At 44.3% G+C, this 24,716-nt stretch overlaps 1 protein-coding gene across 1 annotated transcript in view; it reads left to right on the top strand.

Annotated features, from left to right (window-relative positions):
• SOBP (sine oculis binding protein homolog) overlaps positions 1-24,716 on the top strand; it is a 99,670-nt gene that overhangs the window by 48,759 nt on the left and 26,195 nt on the right. Inside the window, exon 5 of the mRNA XM_086608136.1 lies at positions 15,566-15,661. Coding sequence (XP_086464262.1) covers positions 15,566-15,661 — 96 coding nt within the window. The remainder of the gene's footprint in view (positions 1-15,565; positions 15,662-24,716) is intronic.

The following is a 24,716-nucleotide window of genomic DNA, read 5'->3' as shown; positions in this document are numbered from 1 at the left end:
TTGCTGTGCATGTCAAATTCAACCCCTGTCTCTGAGTCTTTCACCACTATCAGGAACATATAGCTACTTTTATCTGGAGGTAGAAATGATAGCCCCAACTAGTACCTGCGGTTTGCTTTCAAGGTTTGAAAACAGGTGCAGAGTTCCCATCTCCAAAGTCAATTCCTAGAGCCTCATTGCAGAGATGCACAAATGTCCCGAAGCTCCAGCTGAAGTCAGCCTGCAACCCCGCAGACTGGGCTCGTGGCTCTTTACATCGAGGCTGTCTCTGTACTGGTTCCTTGAAACTACTCCATTATTGTTAACAGCTGACAGATGTGTCCTTCAAGAATGCATTACACTCCTCCTGGATTCGTGTGTAGTTTTGGCCTGCACACCACCAGCTTGGTGACTTGTTCTGCAAAGAAGTATTTTCTTTCGTTTCTTTTTACACATTTATTGAACCTCTAGCTTTTTGCATTGTGAGAAACAATGGATAGTTACGAATAGTTAGTAGCCACTTTTTACTGGTAACAAAAATATGTTTTTTTTTATAGTACATAAAAATATAGCAGCCTACATAGACTACTATCATATTCATTCTCTTGGTTTTTTTTTCAAGTGGATGAGTCCTTGTCATTTAATATCTTATGCAAGAGCTGTTCTAAACCTCTGATTACCCTTCACTGATACTATTTCCTTTAGCGCAGGCCGTGGCCTGGTTTTAAGGAGGACCCCACCATGTAGTTAAAATAACATTTTGAAAAAGAAGGTTTATCCAGTGTGAGATGCAATTAAAGTCAGTTGTTGAAAATGAACTAACATCAGCAGCAATCAGTACTTGAGGCAAGAACTTGTTAGTTTCCTCTTTTCTTGCTTCTCTTGTGTTTTTTTTTTTTTCATATCTTTGATAGGAGATGTGACAAAAACGTCTGGCTGAGCCTTAGATTGCTATTTCTTGTCTATCTGCCTCTTGAAAGTGGCAGCCATGTCCCCCTTCCCCTTCGCCATGGAGTAGACAGGGAGTCGCCAGCAGGGCTAGAGGAGAAGGCGACGGACATGGGGCGATGGCGGAGCTGTGCAACTGCGTTTCCTCGAGACGAGGCGGACAAGCTAAACTTAGCCAGGGGTTGTATTTCATCCTCGATGGCGTTTGGGCAGCACCGAGGAGCAGCTGGGTTTGGAGGTGCCATCACGATCATGTTGGAGGAGGGAAGCCCCCTCTCCACTGAGGGATGCGGAGGAGGCTGGGAGAAAGCCTCCGCGTGGGAAGCCTTTCTCCTTGGCTCCTGTCGGCAGGGCAGTCAGGTTCTCCCTTCCCCTCAGGGTGAGATGGGCTCTTGCCTGAGAGAAATCAATTTGGGTGAGGAGCAGAAAAGAGTGTGGTTGCCCTGGCTGGGGGCCTGTGGGATGCCGAGGTGCTCTCCCACCATGAGGTCGTGCTCTCCACAACCTATAGATGTCAAGGATGTTGCAAAACTCCATTTTGATCCTAAATCTGTCCGTGTTGTTGCATTGGCTCCATAGTCTTCATCTGGAAAACGCAGAGCAAGTGTCAGGGAAACACTCACACCTGGGAAAGGGTTGTCGTGGTTTAGCCCGGCCGGCAGTTAAACTCCACGCAGCCACTCGCTCACCCTCTCCCACCTCTGGGGAATGAGGAAGAGAATTAAAGGAGACTCATGGTTGAGATAAGTACCATTTAATACAACAATAATACAAAATTAGAAGTAATAATGATAATATATGAAAAAAATGTATGTAGAATAACAATATATACAGACAAGTGATGCACAGTGTAATTGCTCACCACCCAGTGACTGATGCCTGTCCCATCCTGGCAAACGATCTCGAAACAGATAAGTCCTGACACTGCAATCCCAGACGAACAAAAGGCCCAATAAGAGAACAAGAGAGAGGTAGCACTCTGAAAGTCCGAGAGAGCCCTTGGAAGAGAGTTCAAATCTTCCTGTCAACTCTCATCTTTATAATAGGCATGATATTGCATAATATGGAATACTTCATTGGCCAGCTTAGCCCTCATCCTAAATCTAAGTTCAAATCCCAAAGAGGGTTGTGGGCCCTTTGTCCCAGCCACGCTCCCCCCTGCCAGCCTCTTGTGCTCCTGCACACTGGCAAGAACACGGGAAGCTGAAAGGTCCTTCCTGTCTCAGCGCCAACTGTAAACATCAGCGTTCTATCAACATTCTTCTCACAGCGAATCCTCGACTAAAAACCAAAACACAGAGCTCTTCTAGCTGCTAAAAAGAAGAACCAGCTCTGTCCCAGTCAATACAGGACACTACCACACTTCCTCTACCAACACATACATGCACATACAGAGTCTGTCAGTAGGTAGGAAAGAAGATGTACTACAGTTTCCCGTAGCTCAGTGCTGCACAGTGAGATACATGTAAAAAAGTCCAGGAACAATGGACATACAGGCCCAACTCACTTACCACACCTCTCACACACCCACTCCACTGCCCTCCTGGCAGGTCTGTACCCCTGGAAGGACTGGTGGCCCCATTGCTCCTCAGGTTGTGCTCAAGACGGTGATACTGACCGCTGCTGGAGACAAGCCTGGGCCAGAATACCTTAGACCTGACCCAGTGTGGCTGTTCTTACTCAGATTAAAATTAAAAGTCCCTGTTTCAAGGTTGTGGTAGAAAAAAAATTTACTCAGACATCTGGTTCAGCCAGCATAGAAGAGTTTCCTACCATATGTTTCCACTACCTTCAGCCCAAAGAGCTGGGGGAGTAAGAGACACAGGACTGATAACAGCTTGAAGGCTACTGTGCTGGGCGAGGAAGAAGAGAGCCACAAACTGCTGTTTGGCTCTTGCTCACCCCCTCCTTGCATCCTTTCCTCACACAGGCTGCCTGTGAGCGCAGTGGGGCACCAGGAGGAGTGACTTGCGTGTTTGCTCACCAGTCGCTAGCTGGGGCTGGGAGTCATTGTCCTAGAACAAACCAGTGATTATGTTGTGACCGTGGCAGCCGAAAGCCCGAAACATGAAGTTAGGGCTGTACACTCTCCTCTTTAACTTGAGCCACTGTGCTTTTCATCACGATGCCAGGAGTTGTCAGCTTTAACTCCGGCTTTTTTTTGGCTTGTGTTCACAACCTAATAAGTTATAGGCCAGCTTCTCCTGTCGATGTTTTTTGCTGCACAGAAGGCTTCACATTTGTTAAGCTTTTACAGCACAGCTGTGCTCAGAGATAAAACAGAATGTGTATACAGTACAGTATGCATTCACTGATGCACTAGATTCTTCCCACCATATGTATGGGTGGTGTGCATTTCACTCCGATACCTCACTGCCAAAACTGCCAGAAGCAAATAAACAAATGGCGGAAGAGAGACACCATATGACGCAGTGCCAGGCACATGACCTAGACTTTCAGAAAGAGACCCTGGCTGCTTTTGCAGGATCATAGTGGTCCAATTTTTTAAACCTCGCCTCCCACCGTGTGAAGTGTTCTGCCAGTGTACGCTGTGAAGTGTGCAGGTTGTTAAAGAACACTCATAGATTTCCCCTTCCTGCTAAGCAGCTGATGTTGCAGCTCCTCATGCTCAATACTCATTTCCCCTTTCTTCGATGCCAGTGATTCCCCACCAGGTTTCTAAACTGAGAGAGAGGAACAATGGAGACGTGTGAAGTAATTTAATTCTGGAAGGAATGCTACTGTAAAAAGGCAGAACACATGTAATTAGGATAATGAGATTAATAATATTAGTAACAATTTAACAATTAATATGTAAACAATGCAAGTGAGACAAACGGTTATTCCATCTCGTTCCCCACAAAAAAGTCACTAAGTTGCATTTCACAGCATCAATGGTGAAGATGCCTGTAATAAACTGACACGAACATTAATTACATGGTTAGATGTAATTCATTTAAATTATAATTCTATTCCTGGAACTCACACTCGGAGTATGAAAAGAGAATTCCTTAGCTTCTTTTCTCTGTGACCAGCCTGTTGCTAAAGAAAAGACGATGACGGCCACCACCACGGAACTCCTCCTGCTAGTAGTACTGGGAAACATGGACGAGTTTTCCTGTCTATTGACCTCAATATTATGCTAGGCTGAACATCTCTCACTAGCCCGGTGGTTATCTTGCTAGCCCATGCCTAAGCTTAGCTTCACAGGTGATTGTGTGAATCAGGTGCAAGCAGGCGCTTTCTTCACTTCAGAGAGGCTTTAGGCGCAGGCTGAAAAAGTGCACTAAGAACAACAGAGCTCAAGACTGTTACTGCGTTTTACAAAGCTGGTACCTAATGCAAAATGGTCTGGAGAAGGCAAGAGAACTGGATCTTGGATTTTGATGGAATAGAAAATTATGTTATGTTTTCAGATAGCAGCAATATTCAGTAGAGTAAGAATGTGCTTGAAGTGTTTATTTAGAGCTGGTTCTTTGCTTGATGCTTTTGTACTTCTGTGTAGTGGTAGTAATAAGAGCATCAGTTTCCCCAAAGCCTTGCTGCCTCCTACTGTAATATACAATGTGACCAAGATAAAGACGTCTATGTTTTGGTCAAACAATGCTGAATTTGTGCACGATGACTGAAAGGCCAAAGACCACGTTTCTACAGGTTTCTCCAGACTGTGCTTAGACAGAGACGTCATTTTGACTCTGCCCTAAAATGATATAGATGAGTCTGTGCACTGGTGACGGAAGAGGCAAGCTTTCGATTTACAGCCTGGAAGTGGAGAAGCACCAGCAGTACTTCGCTTTCTCAATATCGCAAAGCCCACCTGACTGCTTCAAGCCCAGCCCTTGAATGGAGGAGCCAGGGACACTCACTGTGCAGGGGCTGTGATTTTGGCAGCTCCCAGCTCTGTAGCTGTGGTACTCGCTTTTCAGAGGAATGTCCTAGCTCCTTTCTTCCCTGTGGAAGCAGTAGCTCCATCTTTGAGGAAAATGGCAGCAGACCTATTGCATAGGCCACCAGCTGGACTTCAGTGGGCCCAGCAACACAACACAATGGGTATACATTTGAGGTGACACTGAGTAGTCCATTGAACAGTGAGGAAACATTTAAGAAAGCCAGAGCTGTAAACAAGGTTATCGACTCAGTATTCGTTGGAGGTGTTGGGCAAGTAGGAGACCAGCACATGAGAGAGGAGACAGCAGTGCTAGCTGGGAGCGTGCAGGAGTCTGGTGCAGCCTCAAGGGATGCTTTTCAAGACAGGAGCTGCGGGGGACAAGCAGGAAAGGGCAAATCAGGGTTACAGGAGAGGTGGCAAAACAGCAAAACACACAAGCCTCTGCCGTGTGGTAAGGGGCCGGGCAGGTCGGGTTAGGGATGGAGGTGGTAAACAAGCCATTTGAGTCAATGTAGAAGACAAAAAGGTGGTGAACATGTTTCTGCCTGCTCCTTTTTCTAGTGGAAGCATCCCCGTTTTTAAGCCTGTCTTTAAGTGTTAGAGTAGTATAATTTTTGTGTGTGTGTGTAATAACAATGCACGGAGCTGAAAACAAAGGTGTAGTCTGATAAACCCTAGGGCCTGAACTAAACTGCTGGAACTAGTTAGAAGTGGATTCCTGTAGACTCAGAAACCTGGCCAAAGATCTACCCGCAACTGCTCCCCATGGAAGATGGTCATGAAGGAAACTGGGAAGACAGAGGTGTTTTTCAGCACATTTCATCTTATTGTGACAGATAGGCGAAAACTCAGAATGAGACTTCTCAAATCCCAAGGCAAGTTGGGAAGATAAATTAGAGTTGGTTGCCTCCCGTTGCCTGAAAGGATCTGTGTGCCCTGAACTTTCTTAGAGTTTGAACAGACAGTTTCCTGGTTTTACACATGATATGTGTTACTGCAATCCCTCCAGTGATAGAGGGTTGAGGTGGGCAGCGGAAAATACAGGCACGCCGCTGTGATTTAGAAATAACTTTCTGCCTGTGTTGGGAGCAAGCTCAGAGGTGTCTGAGTTACGTCCCATTTGTCACTGAGAGCATGGAATCCCCTGTGGTCATGACTCCTTCTTCTTGAAAAAAGAGTGGAAATCCTGGAAAAGGAGTGCTACCTCATTTTGACTATATCAGCCTATTACTCTGTCAACCGTCTTTGACAGTAAAACTTTGAATAAAGGTCTCAAAAAAAGGTGGTGGGAGAGGAGGGAGAAGTACTGTATCTGATATTAGACCCAAAGCCGATGGCGATATTGTGACCTTAGTCCCCGACCTTCAGCTGGGCTGTCGGGAATTATAACAAATGCTCCTCACCACCAGCCAGGTTTTGCTTTTGTCCTGCTTATAACTGGCACTATCTCACCTTTTATTGCAGCCATTCATCATCAGCAGAAAGACTGGGAGATGATATTAAGGTTGTAGAAGATGTCATTTGTATCAAAGCTTCCCCTCCTTTCTTTTCACCCTCTCTTTGCTCGATCTCCTGCATACGCTTCATTCCTTTTGGGTTTTACCCCCCTCTCCAGACTGGTCAGCCCTTCACCCAGCTCATAAATGATTGCTTTAATAATATGGCCCCTCAATTTTCATGTGTGAATAGCCCAAGTGGCATGTCGCTCATAACCGAAACAGGGAGAGATTTCTATTTTCATCCTTTAAAAGGCCACAGAAAATACAGAGAATAGGTTCCTGCCTGTCTTGCACCGATCCCAGATGAGCATTTATTGCTGCAGAGTAGCTTACAGACACAGCCTGTTTGAGGGAAAGCTTTACCAACCAGACCTGGCCATTGTTTTTTCTTCTCCACATTTATTCAAAGTGCAGAACTGTTTGTATACCACAAAGATGGGAATTAAAGAAAAAGAGTATGCGTAGAATTTACCAGCTGTTTAAGTCTTATTGTTACCTTCTGTATCGATCAAATCCGTTGCCTCTTAATTGGATATTGACTGTTGTGAGGCAAATAAGGCAAGCTGTCAGAGAGGGGAAGGATGGGGCGCGAGGTTTATCTTAATGGTATGTTGATCATGACTAGTCTATAAAAGCCAGTGGGAGAGGAGTTCATTAAACCAGCCTGCAATTGCTTTAAAAAAATATGCTCTGAGTCAAGATGATTAATCATATATGTGACACCGCAATCAGAGAAAATCTGCATTGTTGCTCTGGTATTTACAATGCCAAAGCTTGAAATAAGCAGATGCATTGAAACAAATTCATTAGGGACAGTGATTTGTTTGGTCTGTGAGCCTTAGCTAACCGTAATCAGCATTGGAAGATTTTTTTAAATTTATTTTTTAATTTTTTTCCTTGGTGGTTTGTTTTGTTTTTCTGCTCCCTGCTTCTCTGACAGGCTGATTGGAAATGTGTGCTTGCCCTGCACGGGAGTCTCTCATCCGTGCTGGGGAACCCTTGTAGAAATGGCAGCAGTGAGAAGGGTTATTTGAGCTACCTGATAGTGAACCACACAGAACACTTTGGAAAATGCTTTTATCTCATAAATTATAATAAGCAGGGAACGCGAAGAGAGAGGGAAGACTTATCAGCTATGCTAGTGTAAGCTGCCCACTACAAAAATGGAATCTGCTGGGAAGCCTGTAGTATATTTTCATTTTTTTTCCTAGCCATATTTTAGGCTGCGTATTGAATATATTGCAATAACTGTCAAGCATGGTCCATTAGTGTCTCTGGATCAGGCCTGTCATGAATCAGAAGGGAGATTAGTAGGATAGGCTCGCTTTTATGAAGGACCCACACAGCTGTGACTTGTTGAAGAAACGTTCAAAGGGGCAATAAACAAAGTTTATTTCAAATTATCTCGATGTTATGTGTTTGTTATCATATTTGTTCTTTGACAATTTGGAACTGGTTATTAAAAATTTATGATATGGGTAAAGGTTTGTGCAGTTTGAAAAATCAGCTTTTGAGGCAGCCACCTGAACACTTCTCATATATCACCTTGCCATGAACTGTCAGGGAAAGGGTAGCACAGTCCCGCAGAAGCTGGTAAAGCTGCAGAAGCTGCCTGGTTATTAGCTGATAGAGGAACTAAAAAGGTGCTTAAGTCTGGAATGCAGTGGGAAAACAAAGTTTAATGGGGAGTATTCATTTGAGAACATAAGGCAGTTCTCTGCTTGAGAAACTGGATTGAGAGGCTGGATCACCTTCGCTTGCTCGTGGGCCCGAGTCATTTAACATCTCAATCCTTCTACTCCTCTTCCCATAAAATTTAGAAGAGTGGTCCAGGGTAGTAGACACTGCTATTTTTGCTTCAGTTGCTCTTTGTGGATGAATTGTGGAACTGAAAGTGATCATCAGTTTTTCCTATGTATTTTATGACTATAGTAGTAGGGGCCGTAAACGTACAGCATTGCAAGCTATATAAAAAGAAAATCCTTATTTTGCCTGGAAGGACGAGAAGTCCAGCAGGAAATCAGGGTTCTTCTATAAAGTATCTGAAACAAAACTGAGTGGAGAAGAGAAAAAAGATGTATTGAATCCAGAAAACTGAATCCTTTTTTTTTTGAGGTGTAAGTTTTGAGTGACTTTTAACTGTAGTAGGATGAAAGTTATGACTTTAGCAGGCACTAGGGTAGTACTGTTGTTAGGATTTCCATTTGATTCACTTACTTACATATAATAGATATGATATTACTTACATTATAATAGAATTTGCAGCTTGCATTTTGAATATAAACTGTGGGTAATTTTATACCACGAAATTCGGAGTAAAAAATTTAATACGTAAAGCTGGACCATTCGGAGCCGTAGCCTGTGGAAGACAAGCATTATTCAAAAAAAAGAAAAGATCCATAAATAACCATTTATCAGATTTGCAGGCACATTTCAGATTTTTTAGTGTGCTTCAGTTATGCAAGAAAATGAACGTGACATTCCTCAGTTGCTTTGACAAGGATAATTTCAGAAACACTGCCCTATCATTCCACAGATTGGCACCTTCTTCTTTGTCGTAATGCATTTTTTCTGGGGCAGCTTTTCTCAGCAAAACTGCCTGTTTCCCAGGAGTTTTTACACCTGTTCAGAAAGGGACAATAAGGAGGTGTGGGCTGGGTTTGGTTAGAATAGCAGTTTCAACCTGGTGACTTTATTTTTATGGTCAGGGAGTATTTCTTCTGTCAGCACAATGGAGGAGATTGCAGGACATTCTGAATGATGCATTTTCTCCGGTTTTAATTGCACTAGCCAGATCGCTGACTGCCAAAGGCATTTCCACACCAAACCTTCTCCTAAACATGTGGACTCAAAATGCTTTTCTAATCCAGTCTACTGTTAGCGGTATTGCATTCAGATTTTATATTCACTTTTGACAGTTTTGGAAATGAAATAGCAACTAAAATGTGAATACAGTTTAGTATTTGGGTCTAGATTCATCACTGTCTATAATGGACGTACCACAGTAAAGCATAAGCAGCTCTTACCAAGAGATACACCAACTAGAAGGGTCCCTTCTCTTGCCGAGGATGCCTGCAGGGAATTGAACCTCAGGCTCTGCTTAGGGGCTGCATCTTTGCAGGGACATCTTTGCTCTTTCTCAGTGACCGTATAACTTCACTCTCTGGGAAAGTGACGCCGCAGCTGTGGAGTCTGTACTGTAATATACAGGAGCCAGGAGCAGCTGAGTGCCAGGAAGAGCTTTCAAGGAAGGCCGTGGATCGATCCCAGGCAACAAAATGGCACAAACCTGTCTCCATCAGTACACCCTCTGCTCAGAACCTGGGAAAAGCCGTGCTCACGGTCCCAAGGTTTTGCTTGTCGTGCTGATATTGTTCCACTGGTTTCTATCCACTGGTGATTTTTCCAGCATAGACAAGATCTCAAATCCTGACTTAAATAATGGATGGAGATGTGCACGTGTGTGTTAGTACGTGTGTTCATGTGCACGTTGGGGTGATGTGTGTGGGGAGAGGAGAGGAAGCAGAAAAAGAAATCAGCAAAAGCCCTTCTGTTTTCCTTCTCCATACTTAATAAAGAAGTCATAAGAGGGCATATTCCCAATTTCTTTTTAACTTTGTAGATCGCCTCCAGTAGACAGATTGTCTTGTGGACCACTTCCCCTCCCCTTGGCGATCAAATAACATTCCTGTGGTGACTACAGCAGTTGCTTACATGGAAAAATAACATTAGGAAAGTATTTAATGTATTTTTAGCTGTCTTTAAATGCATTTTAGCAGCTGGAAACAAGGGGACTTAGTAGCACGTGACCTGCAGGCTCTTCATAGACCACCACCAAATGTGCAGAGAGCCACTGCTGGCAGAGAGACCCCAGGCTGGCAGACAGTGGGTAGGGTAGTCACCTCTAACCTGGGGTGGTCACAGAAGGTCAGGCAAAGGGATAACCTCGATTTTAGTGGGTTGTAAACCATAATGATGTGATGAACAACCAGTGTGATTTTAGGTCCTTTATTTCCCCTGATCTGAGTTTTGGGAGATTTTATGAAACATTGTTTTGACGTGTTTCGAAATACCTGAGACTTTTTCAAAAAGTTTGAGAAAGTTTTAGAGGCTTGGAGTGACAAAATATTACAACTGTAGAGATTTGTGAATATTGAGTGCAGCTGAGAGAAGCAACAAGCTAACAAATACCGCTTATTCCATCACTCCACGAATCTGGAAAATCTTGAAATCCTTGTGAAGAGCAAACCGCTTGTCAAACATTAGTGCGAGCTTTCCCTGAGGGAAGACTTTCTTTGAGCTGAGGGCTCACTTACTCCTGTAACTGCACGGTTGCTGAACCAAGGATGTCCTCCCCAGACTGTTGTCCCCGGCCCTGCTCTGCTCCCAGCGCAGAGCCACTACCGAGCACCCTGACACCGGGCTCCCCCGCCGCCCCAGCCCACAGCGAGTACGTTCATATTTCTGGGAAGAATATGCTCAACAGATGGAAGTTTAGTACTATTTTTACCATTGCTGGTACAGTGAATGTAGAGAGCATGATAATTGATTATCTGAGACAACAGAAATGCGCAGGAACTAGAATTTCAAGGATTAGGGTCTCCCCGAGGATTTCCGTCAAGTTTTAGTGAAGGGAGAGATAACCTTTGTGGTGGAAACGGAAACACGGCTTTCAGTTCCCATCTGCAGCCAGCCTCTGGAGACAATAGCATTAAGGGTGATGTGAACTTCCTCTGTTCATCGCCACGGGACGGGAGCCTCGACGCAGTTGTCTGCGCTTCTATAGCAACGCTGTTCAGCTTCTCGCAGCTTATTTTTTTGTCCTACCAGAGACGTCCAACTAATGCCTGTGTTTAACGTGTCTGGGGGTAACGATCCAGTGTTTCATCTGTTTTAAAGGACATTTATGGACATCAGGTGGCAATTTTATCCTGAGTAAGCAGGCTAATATTCTGTCACTCTGCATTACTCAAGTGGCAGTCGCTCTCAGAAAATGGATGTTATGTGTTTTCGGTTCAGAGGCATTAAACTTTTGTGGACCGAGCAGTAGGATTTTGTTGTAAATGCATTGTCCCATTTTAGTGGAAGCTTTGCGTTAACAAGTTCCATCTTAATAAATTACTCTGTTCAACCTGCTCTGTGACTTACAGTATCATAAGATCCTGCCCTTAATATTAAAATGTAAGCACAGATTTCCTTTCCCAAGGCTAAGGCTGCATAAAAAGACTTACACTGAAGCTGAGAAATCCTGTCTGGATCAAGATAATTTTTCTCTGAGAAAAAGGAGAAAGAAATATCCCTGCATTTCGGAGAGGAGGAGATTCTGCTGTAGATTGTTCTTCCTCCGTCTTGTTAAAAAAAGGAATCTTGACTTAATATATACTCTGTTTCCAAACTATTGGCATCTTTTGCAAATATAGGCTGGCTGGCTTATGAACAGATAGCACAGTTTGTGGAGCCAAAGATAGTTGTCATCATGCACTTATTAATGAGTACACATATCTCTGAACATCAAATGCTGTGCTATTTTCAGAGAGGTCCTTTCAGATCTTGTTGTCTGCTCTTTTTTATTTTTTTATTTTTTATTTCCTTGCCCTCCTGCCATTTTCCTTCAAAGCTCAGTGGTAGAAAGCAGAGAGGAAAGGGACCTGGAAAAGGAGATGTTCTCATCCAGCCAGCTTCCCCACGTCAGGAGCTACTCTGTGCATGTCATTCCTGACAGATGTTTGCCTAATCTGCTCTTAAAAAACTCCAGTGATGGGGATTTGACAGTCTCCTTAGGCAATCTGCTCCAGCGCTTTGCTGCACCTATCATTAAGAAGGGTTTCCTGATATCTAACCTGCAATTAAAGGGCACGATTTCCTGTGCAGCCCATCATCAGGCTGACCTTACAGCCAAGCCAGCAGTTTGCTCGCTAGACCTTCCTTGCCAGCGCTGCTCCATGGGTAACATGCTCCCTTCTGCCAGGAGTAGCCGGGGCGGTGCGAGTACCACCAGTTTTGTCGAGTGTCCAGCCCGGCATCCCACGGGCCGGCGATGGGCAGGTTTCCCTCTCAGATCCCATGCAGCTGACAGGAAGGCGGCTGCCTGCCAGTAGACGCTATTGAATTAGGAGATTCAGTAAATCCCGGGAGAGGTGCTGCCACAGTGAAGTTGCAGCAGTTCTGCGCTGATAAAACTAGCAGCACTCGCCACGGTCCCAGGCCTCAGAACCCGAGCCGAAGCCTTTTTTGTCCTGGAACAAAATGTGCTGTGAGAGCGGTTATACCATATACTGCATATATGCCATCAATCGCATCTGGCACTTGGATGTACATTTTTTGATGAGAGCATTTCTATAATGATTTTAGCAGTTTAAAAGCATTTTAAAAAATCAGAGAGATTACAATTTTGGCTTGGGTTTTTTGCCGTTGTTTTCTTTTAAACAATAGCACATGAAATACATCCCATGGCAGTCAGGCCTCATGGAGAAACTGTAGATGCCAACCTGCTGTGAGTGAGGTTCGGATGCTGGGGAGATGAGGCAGTCGCTTACTGGTGTGCAGCAGTGATTGAGAGTGAGTCAGTATAGATATAGGCATATCGTAAGATTACCGTGGCAAGATAAACTCTGAGCCACTTTTTTAATAGAACAGTGTTTCGTTCTGCAAATGATTTACAACTGGAAGATGGTATTAATGAATTCATGTAAAGCAGCTGGGGAAGTAGCCCTGACTGCTGAAAATAGGTATTTTTTACAATGGAAACCAGCTAGCTAAGCTAGCTTTACTTTTGCTGCCTGAGTAAATGATAGCAGTACATAGCTAAACTGGTTTTGAGACTAGGAATTTTTGATGACATCCAAAATTAAATAAAATCACGTTTGGATCAGTAGGAGGAGGGGCATGTTGCCGTCAGCAGAGGTGAACAACCTTTGTGCAAATGGCAATTTTGGTATGTGGGTCAAGGTCGATGGGGTTCTTCTCTATATTTTGACACATGTGCTACAAACACTCTGATATCCATTTCATTTACAAGGTGTGTGCGTGCACCGAGATAACGCTCCAGAGGGTCACTGGCAGGTTACAATGTGCCAGCCGTCACGTGCGCAATGTCTAGAATAGTGCCAAGATACAATTTCAGGGGGCACCGATAGCATTCAGAGCCCTACATAACACCTGTGCCCCACGCAACGTCTCGCTAGCTCTGTCACTGAGCATCCCGTTGGCACCTGTGATCCCGAGCTGACAGGTCCGTTTCTATTTGTGCAAGGCATTTTTAAAGCATTCATCCCCCAGTTGTCTTCTAGATGAGCTGGGAGAGCTTCAGCTCAGTATTCCTTCATGGAGGAGAGGAAAAGACAAAGTCCATTTTCAAAAATGAGAACTCGTGGGGTTTTTTTACAAAACACGGTCAAATTTGTGCTTCGTATTCCACGCAGCATGGGAGGTAGATTTATTGTGTGAGAGAGGTTTCAGTTTCAAAGTAATAATTGGAAGAGTGTATTTAAACCTTTGTCAATATAGAAGTGATTTCAGGTGCTTAGGAATGCTCTGCCTCTTCCTTGTGGTTTGAAAGAAAAATTTTAAACATTTTCCAGCCTGCAGCTATTGAGGGCAGTGAAAGAAAATACCTATAAGCTGCTAGGAAACCTACAGAATAAACTCATTTCCCACTTCCCGCTTCTTGTAATAATCATCAGTCGTAGGTACTGCTCCAAACATGCTTTCAGACAAATCTTGCACTTTTTAAAATGGTGTTTTCTGTTAGGCAGAGTTCGCTCACACCCCATGCCAGAGAAGCAGAGGCCCAGATTGAAGCTTGCTGGAGTCAACAGGCTTTCCATGGGTGCAACTCCTTCATGTTTTCCTAAAAATCCCCGGTGCTGTTAACTCACGGCCCCCCCTCGTTTCCCACCCCTTCTCCCCCAGGAGAGGCAGAAGCCTATTTGAAGGCAAACAAGCCGTAGAGCCTACAAGGTGTAAACATCTTTCATAACTGCCAACGCTGAAGAAGCCTGGGCGCCGGGAGTGTGACACACGACGACAGGCAGTTCACGCCGTGCGAGGGGGGACGGCGATACGCCAGCCCTGCCGCGGCCGCCGAGATGCGCCTGCGTTGCACGCGGGCGTCCCTGGACCCCCCCTCGCCCGGGGGTGGGCAGCTGGAGAGACGGGGAGCGGGACTACCTGCTCCTCGCCTGGTTCCCTCCGCCTGCTCCCCTCGCCCCCCACCTCCGGCTGCCCCCCCGCCCCTCTACCCTCCTCCTCTCCTCGTCTTCTTTGGGCAGGGGCTGATTTAAATAAGTTGGCAGGGAGCCAGGAGCTCATCATTTTAATGCAGTGTAAAATGGAATGTGCATAATTATATGCAAGCCATATGTGAGGGAGACAGCTCAGCTGTGAATTTCGGGAGGCTGCGAGAGGGAGAGAGCGAACAGTCAGGGATCAGATGAGACGGAGCGGAACGGAGTGCAAGTGTCACCCAAATGAACAGTGTAATGAGTGTATTGCTGACACTCCTCCTTTCACCTGCTTCTCCCTTTTGCTTTAACTCAAAAGCAGCAAACGCTGTAGATGAGAAGGGAAAAATACTATATGCAAGCAGGATTGCTAATGGGCTCTGGTAATGTCTCCATTTAAACTTCAGCTTTCTTAATTAACAGTGTAGTTCCAAATAACCAGTAACTTTCAATGCATCTTCGTCATTAAATATTTTGACCGCGTTTGACTGAAGGATCATTGTTCTCGCTAGATGATTGCTCCTTTCAAAGCTTCGCTTAAACATGGAGGGGGAATCCATTTATCTATAATAGTATTACATGTAAATTATGAGTATGAAAACTTCTTTATTTTTTCTGGCCTTGCTGTAAACTGAAAATGCAAGTACGTTATCTGGGGATTGCTTAAGCATGTCAAAAAGTTTAAATGGGTACATATGTAATGTAATCCTGAAAAATGCAATAGAGTAAATTGAAACCCTGAGTTACTCACAGTTTCCAGCTCAAATATTTCATTTTGAGTTTGTCTTTTGTTGTTCTAATTATTTGCAATGCAATGAATTTGCATGTTCAACCTAAGCTATGTAAGAAAACAGCATCCCAAATTCTTGTATCTAAAAGGTGTACTGCGTATTTAAACAAACTTTTAAATAATGTTGTATTTTGGGATTCCCGTCTGTTTTAATGATCTGAGCTGTTATGCTTTTAGCTATTTTTTTTTCCTTCCATTATTTGTAAGTCCCTAAATAGGCCATTATATTTCCCTTCAGGCTAGAGATGAAGATGGACATGCTGAAAATTTTCCCCAGCAGCACTATGCTAAGGAAACTCCAAGACTTGCCTTCAAGAATAACTGCGAACTACTTGTAAGAATAATATACTTACAACAAGTCTAGATTGTTACTTTAGCACAGTGAAAACCGTTTTTTTTTGAAAGGCTTTTGTTCATTATGACATACATTATGAAATATGATAGTGGGTTATTTTTTTCCTGTTTAGCGTTCTGATGCTAGTTCTGCTATCCGTGAACAATTTAAGATCTCATATTGCTTGAAAAATCTCTTATATTTGATGGCAGCACATGAATGGCCTTGTCGTACTACCTTGTCTCGCACGGTAGAGCAGGCAGAGCCATGCAGTGAGTGGCTGATGATGCATGAGAACACCCCCCCCCGCCACACACACACACCTCCGAGGCGCCCCCAAACTCAGTCTCCCATCCACCTTTTAACTCTGCCTTGTTTTCGGGTGGCAGTGCCATGTTTCATTCTGCTGACACGCAGTACTGCCTTTAGAGCTCGCCTGTTCCTCCCCTTCCTCCCCTTCCTAGCTGCATGCAGGCGGGAGCATCCTTTCCTCTCCACTCCTCTCCACTCCTCTCCACTCCTCTCCTCTCCTCCTCTCCTCTGCTGCGGGGAAAGAGCGAAAGCCAGGAAAGCACATACAGGGAGCCTGGAGTGTTTATAAGCCGTAAGAGAGATGATATCAGCTGTGAAAGAATCTCGGTTCTAAGGCAGGGTTAATTCGCTGTTCATTTTAGCATGTGCAGCTAGGCAAGATTAAAAGCAAGCAGGAATGCCTATTATATTTCTATTAAATGAATCTGTTGGGACCTAATGTTCTTGATTAGCTTGCGAAAATGAGTGCTCCACGATGAGTTTTTCTGTTTGCCTAAAGTAAACAGAGAATGAATTGTAATAGATTTAAGAGAGATTCATGCAAGGCTTCTGAAAAGGGAGTTTTAGCTGAACTGGTAGATCCCTCTCCCTTGCATTCGCCTTTCTGCTCGCCCGCACTTAAGTAAAACGTATCGTTTGGCTAAATGGAAGCGTTTGCGGAGAGTCAGAACACGGGGTTATATTTTGAAACACCACCACTTTTTTTCTCATTATAACTATGGAAGAGGGGGGCGGTGGTGGAGGAGCAAGCTGCCTTTACTCTGCATTTAAACCCGTGTCTGCCTCCCCCACAGAGGATGCGGGGCCAAATGCTGATCTTGGTCTTCCAGGTGCAACGTCCAGCCAAGGCAAGCTGTCAAGCTGACATAACCCAGTGCTGAAGCCAGCTCCCAGATTAAAGCAGTTGATCAGAGGAGCTCAGATTGGAGGGCAGCAGCCCAGGGGTGGTGGGCAGTCCCCTCTTCCAGAACTGGCCGGAGCACAGAACATCTTTGCCTCAGCTGCACTAGTGGGCTTATAGGGTCACCTACCCTCCAGGTGTCTCCTGTGCTGAGCCAGCCCCTCAGTTAGGTAATGATGACACTTTTTAGAGCCACAGGTGTCACTCAGAAGGGTCAGTGCATTCCCGGTGTAATTCTCCCCAGCAAAAAGATCTTGCTTCCACTTAAACCCCTTGCAAAGTTCCTGTTGGTTTCAGGGGCAGCAGCATTACGTCCTAAGGGGAGAAAACTAGACAAACACAAAAAGAGATTCCCTGGTGTAGTCACAATACTTGTACCAAATAAGTGAAACTGTTTCTTCAAGGCCATGCTTAATTACTGTGCCGCTGGTCATATGAGGCCTGATGAACCATCACAGGGCACCAAGATGTTTTGGAAGTCAACAGGGCTTCTCAGTGTTGGAGGAGTTGAGGACTAGAGTTGGGAGGCAACGTGATATAAAATAAGTCATGTATTATCTCAATTGAAGATCTGCTTTATTTTTAGTGCAAGCAATCAATGAACCAATTAACCCCCTTTGTGCTATTAAAATCAAGTATTCTTTTAATGCCCAGTTAATTATTCCTCTATTAATATGCATTTAAGTTTTTGCTTTATTATATTACTTCTGTACCTGGCAATAGCTCAAGTCATCCAAGTTAGACTTTCATGTGCTTTTTTGGACAAGTTTCAGTTCTTGTTTAAGGAAGTAATAAAAGCAATTTGTCATAGTTTTATTTTCCTGTGCTATTGGAAACAAAATTGGCAGTGATGCAATCTGTACTCAATTTGTATGTGGAAAAAAAAAGTAGACAAATAATGAATATGTACCTCTGCTATCTTTAAAGATGTATTTTAGGAACTTTCAGTGAAAATATGATGCTGGGCCGAGGCTTTGGTGGGGAGGGAACTAGTGTTATTATTTGTCGAAGACGCTACATGTTTCACAGAGAGGGATTGGTTTTCCTTCTATATTTTTACTTTTGGGAAACAATGCTATATTAAAATGCGCTTGAGAGTAAAGCGAATTTCACAGGAACTGGCCATTAAGACAGCATCTTTCTCCAAAAGGCTAGTCAATATTTCTATGTTTGTGCTAGGAATTATTTCCTTGGCGGGGGAGGGAGGGGGGGGGGGCGAAGAAAGGAAAGAGTGGGGACAGCTGCTTCCACTAAAAAAATATTTTCCCAACGGTACAAACTACCCAGAGTCTAACAGTGCAAGTCAAATGCTGGCTGAGTGAAGAGCTGAGATTTTTTTAAATGAAAGAGAAACTGAAACTTGTTTATGCTTTTGAGAATCAGGAAATCCTTGGAGTTTTCTCAGTGCAGTTGAGAGTTAAGCACTGTAATAGCCTGTCAGGCGAAACTGGAGGCTTTGGCTCAAAAGTGCTTTCTTTGCTTTAGGGTTCAGCTGCCATTTTCCAGCAAGGTTTGTTCCGGCGAGCACAGGCTTCTCTGTTGGGGAGATGCTCGTTCTCGAGGGGTGCTGCTGGGCAGGATGCAGGGGCTGGGGTGTTGCTGCTGGGTCTGTATGCCAGGGCTCTCCCAAAAGAGCCCCGCTACACCGGCTGAATTTCAGCATCCCAGGTCACAGGCACGCACGATGAGCTTTAACTTCTCAGTACTTGGAGAGATTTGAAAGCACAGGAACATAGAGTATTACCAATTGTGTGCTTTCTTCGTTGCTTACTCCTCAGAAGAGGAGATGTTTTCGTTAGTGAGGAGCTTGATAGGAAACAGGAGGAAGAAAGAGGTGTAATTTAGGCAAAAGAAACCTCTGAGTGCTTATGGTAGTTGTGCGCATGATGAAAAGCAGGGACAAGTAAAGATTTTGGTTGGTATGGAAAACCATTGTGCAGTTACGGGATTAGGTTAGGGTATTCGTTTCCGCATTAAATCCAGGTATGTTATGTCATGCTGTTCATTGCAAAGCACAGAAAATACAATAGTTAAGATGCTCTAGTCAATGAGGACATCAAATTTTCCTTGTGAACTTTTCAGTGTTTTTGCAAATCGTTTTCTTAAGTTTAGCTGCCCATGATAAATACTGGGAACCACATAAAACAAATTTATTTTTAAAGAGCCAAGCCAGCATGCTGTCTTGGCCAGCCGCCCACTTTACTACCTCAGGATTTTAATTTCTTATTCCACAAATGTCTGGAAGCTTTTCTTTTAGGCACATCACTTTGTTTCCAGAAGGAAAAGGCAGAATTTAGCCCTCTGGAAGCTGATTGTCAAGGAGCAGTAGAGTCCAGCTAATAGTGGATGTGGCAAGAGAGATGGGATTAACTGCAGAGAAAGGGTAGGCTAGAGTGAAAAGGCCAGTGAAAAGCTCACAGCCTTGGCTCTAGCGGACTGAAATTCCTGAGCCATTGCCTAGAGAAAGGAAAAATCCATCTGGCACCTACCCAGGTTAGTCAGGGTAGGAAGAGCCATGCTTGGATGCCTTTTAACAAAAGTGGGAAAGAAAACCCAACAGTTCATCCTTCCCCTCTCCCCCTACTCCTTCCAGTTACCCAGAATATCAAGTCAAGGTTTCAGATTGTCGTGCTGCTCTATGAGCAAAGGAGGGTTTGATGGGTTAAGGAAATTAAACGCCAGGTTGCTTTCCAGTTCATTTGTTTATGGAGATGATCTGAGTACCACCCACCGTTATGGGATTATATGTAAAGCAAACAAATAACGACACAAAACATAAACACCCGGAAAAAAAATCACTTCCAGTCCCACACCCAGCTGTTATCCACAGCTTTCCTGCAGTAAAATTATGATCTTTTTCTCTTTGAAATCAAATAGCGTGCTCCTAGTAGTTCTGCTCTGGGAGGAGAAATTCTTGACTTTAGTATGCGATGGATTCGGAGGTAGTCCTGGTGTTTGGAAGCTGTTACCTAAAAGATGTAAAATAAAACATGCTTGTTATTGGATTTAATGCAAACTCACCTACAGCCAGTTATCTTTAATCACTAACAAAAAGAGGCAGAGAAAACATGGAACATGAAATGTGAAACGTTCTCCTACAAGCAAAAGGCCTTTGGGGAGGCTATGGCATGGCTGAAAGAAGCCAGAGCCACCCCTGATGCTTTGCTTGGAGTCATGTCGCTTTGCTCTGCTGTTCCAGCACTAGAGGCAGGGTCAGGAAGGATGGCACACATCGGGCGTCCGGACAGCGCAGCGAGGATGCAGGCAGGTTAACCTCAGCGTTATGGTACTGGAACGTGGGAAAGATTTCATACCTACAAGACAGATTTTAAAAAGCACCAAGAATATTGTGATCAGATGAGGCCAGTAGGTTTTGTAGTTGTAGTCAAGTTAAATGTAATTTATTGGTATCCTATGGAGGTCATGAGAGTTTTGGTTTCAGAAAGTGAGGTCTGGATCTCTTTTTTTAAGGTACCTAACCTGTTTCCTGTGCCCCAGCGTCAAGCAAAACCGCTGCCTGTTAGCGCTTCAGCGTTGAAAGAAAATACCTCTCAGTCCATTTGTAATCACAGTGCCTTCAAAGGAGGACTGAGTTAGGGGGAAATAGCTTTGCTCATCCCCTCTCTTGCCTTTCCACCCTTTTTGTCTCCCATGCTGCCTCCTTATTCTTAGCAGAGAGGAGAGAGAAAGCAAAGGCTCTTCCCCTTGCAGCTCTCCTGGCTCTCCCTTCCCCCCATCAGGTGCGAAGTGGCAGAGGGAGAGCGCTTCCTTCATCCTGTCCCGGCCTTTGGGACGTGCAGAGGTTTCAACCGGAACGCTGGAGCGGGACCGCCGCCTAGCAGCTCTGAGGGGTGCAGGGCAACAACTAGCCTTTAATGTACCAACCTCACAATCAGAAGGTGATTTTGCCACGCTGGAGAGGCAGGAAGGGAGAGAGGGATGAGACCTGTGATGACCTGTGACACCCTGTGAAGCTCCAGGTTGTAGAGCTACTGGTCCCAAGCCTGCTGAGAGTTAAAACCTCCATGGTAGTGCCTACCTCTGCTTCAGCATCACTCGACGTTGGCTGCATCCCACCGCTGGTGCTGCTTTTTTGGTGGTTTACTGATGGATTTCATCAGTTTCTTGCTCATTTTGCCACCGCAGTCTGAGAGCAACCGATACTGCTCCATCAGCTGCACCGTGGCGTACACGGTGATTCGAGCAAATGTCCGTGCAAAAACCCGTAGCAGCCGACGGAGAGCCTGCCATTGGTTTCAGGGACTTTGGATCAGGCACAGAGAGCTGTCAGAATGGCAGTTATCGCTCTGGAACAAAAATATTGAGAAAAGCAATTGTAGCAGAGAATTGATACTGATGTTCTTAAAACCTCAGTAATCTTGGCCACATGAAATTCAACCTTTCTTGTGACTGAAATAACAGTGGGGCTTAGGTCATACCGTAGACTAATCGCCTGTAACATTTCATTTTCAAAAACTAAATTGTTCGTGAGTTATAGCAGAATATATAAAAAAGAACCTCTCCGAAACGCCACCAAAAAACTTGCATTCTGTTTCTTTTCAAGCAAGGGCAACAAACCAGGCAAAATTATCGTGAAGTTTTTTCGGTCCTTAATTGCTACCAGGCTGAACGAAGGGCTCTGTGGTGTTCACCTTCCGCACGCTCCTAAAGACCGTTGAAGTCCACGGGCATCGGGTGAATGCACTGAAAAAAGGCAGTGCTCAGCTCACGGGCAGATTTGCAGCCCAGGGGGAAGAGGGAAGCTCCGACACCCGGCTCCGGCTGACCCTTCCTGCCCGCTGCCTGCCTGCGTGGGCAGGCACCCACGGGGCGCTGGCTGTCTCGGCAGCTGCAGCCTGATAGGCATCTCGCCGGGATAACGCAGGACCAAATAGAGAGCTGCAGCCTGCCGGCGATACGCCATCCCTGGGAAATGATAGGCTTCGTGCCTGTCTACGCACATCTATTTACTGTTTCAGAACAAACGCATCCACTGTCTTGTCCAGTGCATGGGCTGTGTTCTTCTTGCCCTGCTTTTCAATTTTATGTTTTTCTACCCCATAATGGTAGTGAAGGCTGTCGCTCGCTTTACAGCAGCATGGGCTGGACCTGAGAGGTTTGGGTCCTGTTCCTGGGGCACAACAGACCTTCTCAGGGTTTTGAGATATTTCTTTGGTCTTTCAGGCCTTCTGTTCCCCTTGCCTGTCCTGCACTACCATCCTGCTAAAGAAATACACTTTTTTTTCTTGACTCACACCGTGTTTAGGACTCCTCAACGTCTGATCCAAAGCCCAGTAAAATCGATAGGGTCCCTCCTGTTAATTTCAAGTGAGGTCTGAATGACACTCTGTATTCTGTAGACAAGAAAAGATGAGCAACTGCTTTGAGACATCTTGTCCCTCTCTGACCAAAAATCACTGTAGGCCAGCTAACAGCTAATTTGAAATATAGAAAACATGATCTTTATTAATAGTATTTAAGCTGAAGGCTGCAATCAGAAACCAGCTGTAGGAGCTTATAGAAAATACAACCCTGTCGTAGCAAGTCGGAGATAGCAGTTCTACTGGAAGTAAGACCCAAACCTCGCTCCTTTTATAACTTTGGGTTAGTGAGAGACCTTTTCAATCCAGTGAGCTGAGTTAAGGAAGACAATTCAGGGAGCTAAAGAGATGGAGTAAAGATGTGACAGTGAGACGGGCACGCAGCATGGGAATACGGGCAATGGGAATGAGGCAGATTTGGGAAGGACCATGGCTACCGATGGTGGGTGTTTGGCCTCCCAGAGCCAAGAGCAAGTCATATCCCCTTTCCTGCAGCACTCGCCTTGGGTACGCTAGAAATAGCAAGAAACTTCGCCCCAGTGTCTCTAGTTTAGCATTTTCCTTCATACCAGTACAGGGGCATTATTTTAGGATGTGACACTTGACACTTTGTGAGCACAAGCCTGTCTTTCCTCAGAAGGAGGCATATTTTCTAAGTTTTAACATCACCATTATTATTACGGAAGGGAAGCAAAATGTATTTGTTAAAAAGGAAAATAATTAAAATCCCATTACAGCTCCAATTCTGTCATCTTCCTTCTCAGAACAAGCATTAAAATTTTATTAATAAATGTGCAATTACTGGTGACCTCTGAATAATTTCTCCAACCTTAATTTGTCCTCACTGCAATACTGTGTTGTGTTACTCTGGTTTTACTCTTTGCTTTCCTCATTCAATGTGTTTACTGAAGTTATAATTTTCATATTAAACATGGTCTCATTGAGAAACTGCTTTTTCGAAAATGATTTTAAAAAAATACCAATCTTTTTTTTGACTGGGAATTTTAAAAAGTAAAAAGTTAAGAAACCATTAGCTGAAATGCATTTTTTAGCAGGCTACTTCTTAATAATGATTTCAATAAAATTTAAAGTAAAAAAGTCCGGAAAAGATTGCCTGCCGTCCCCCACCCAGATCTCTATAAAACTGAAAAAAAAAAAAAAAAAAAAAAAAGCGCAAGTTTGTATCCCTTGGAAAGAAAACCAGTTGTGAATCGTGGCTTTTCTTTATGAAACTGGCATTCATAACCTATTAAATAAAATTCAGACAGTTTTTATAGAATGTTAAAGAATAAAGATATGCCTTGTTCCAAAGGAAGTGAAGTGCGGTGAAATAAAATTCATCGGATTTCCTTTCACATAAATTGGAAATAAAATTTCCAAAGTCATCACCCAGAGCTATAAATATTTTCTTCTTGGGTTCTGTGCAGGAGATGCTGATGAATGACTCAGTTCGGCCCGCGGGGCCCCCTGGCAGCTACCTGGGAGGAGCCGTCCCTTGCGCCACATCTCACCACGGCCGTACCTGCAGCCGAGGGTCAGGCCATAAAACTGGCTTCAGTCCCCTGGTGCTTGGGTCCTTCTGCACCTCTGACCCTCACTCATGTAGGGTCTTAATGAGGACGGGTTTTGTCAGGTCTGAAAAGATGCTACATAAAACCATGTGGCTTTCTGTAACGGTGCAGTTGGCTTATGCCTCATCTTGCTGCACGCGTTGTCCTCCTCATTAAAAAGGAAAGAGTTCGAAGGCTTTGGCCCCTTTAAGAGTTGACATGCAGTAGTAAGAGAGGGGGATTTTGAAAAGTAGGAGCCTGTTATCTTTTTATTTCTCAGAGTTAAGATCCAGCCCTTAGCAAGGAGGGTTGAGAAGAGCCTGGCCACCGTTCAGCTGGACTGCAGGGAGGCTAGGGGGTGCTCTGGGATATTGAGCGTGTGGCCCCCTCTCTTTGGGAATCTCTAGGATTGTACAGGGCTTCCAGGAATGATGTCTTGGGAGGGCAGATAACATTATGCAGTTATTTGAAGGCACACCAAAGAAGATCTCTCTGCAAGGAGCACGTATCTCACTGCTCACTGCTATCTGTAGCAGATACCATTTTTCCATCTCAGCAGTGACATGTATTATATTGCTTTCGGGATAAGAAAAAAAACAACAAAATATAAATCCTGCATTTTATTATAGAATTTAATACCAATAATTACTTAAAATTTAATGAATTTTAGTTCTCACTTAATTGCTTTTGAGTAGCTCACTTAACTTATTAAAAAGAAGCAAGGACATATTCATTTAATGAGCAGCAGCAGCCTTGGCCTAGCATCTGCCTACATTCTCTTTTCAATTAATCAATTATAGTCCAATGGTGTGTAATTACACATTAAGAAAGTTATTGGATATCGCAGCATGGCTGTCCCAGGGGGCTCATGAATACACTAATATAACACACCTGTAATGACCTGTTCTCAGATCTGCAAATTGCTCCCATTTCTCTCTCTCTCTTTCATTGCTAAATGAAGATGAGAGCAA

This window comes from Tauraco erythrolophus, chromosome 2, assembly GCF_009769465.1.
Source record: "Tauraco erythrolophus isolate bTauEry1 chromosome 2, bTauEry1.pri, whole genome shotgun sequence".
NCBI classification, from domain to species: Eukaryota; Metazoa; Chordata; class Aves; order Musophagiformes; family Musophagidae; genus Tauraco; species Tauraco erythrolophus.
Note: the sequence above shows the minus strand (reverse complement) of the source record. Positions and strands in the feature narration are given on the sequence as shown.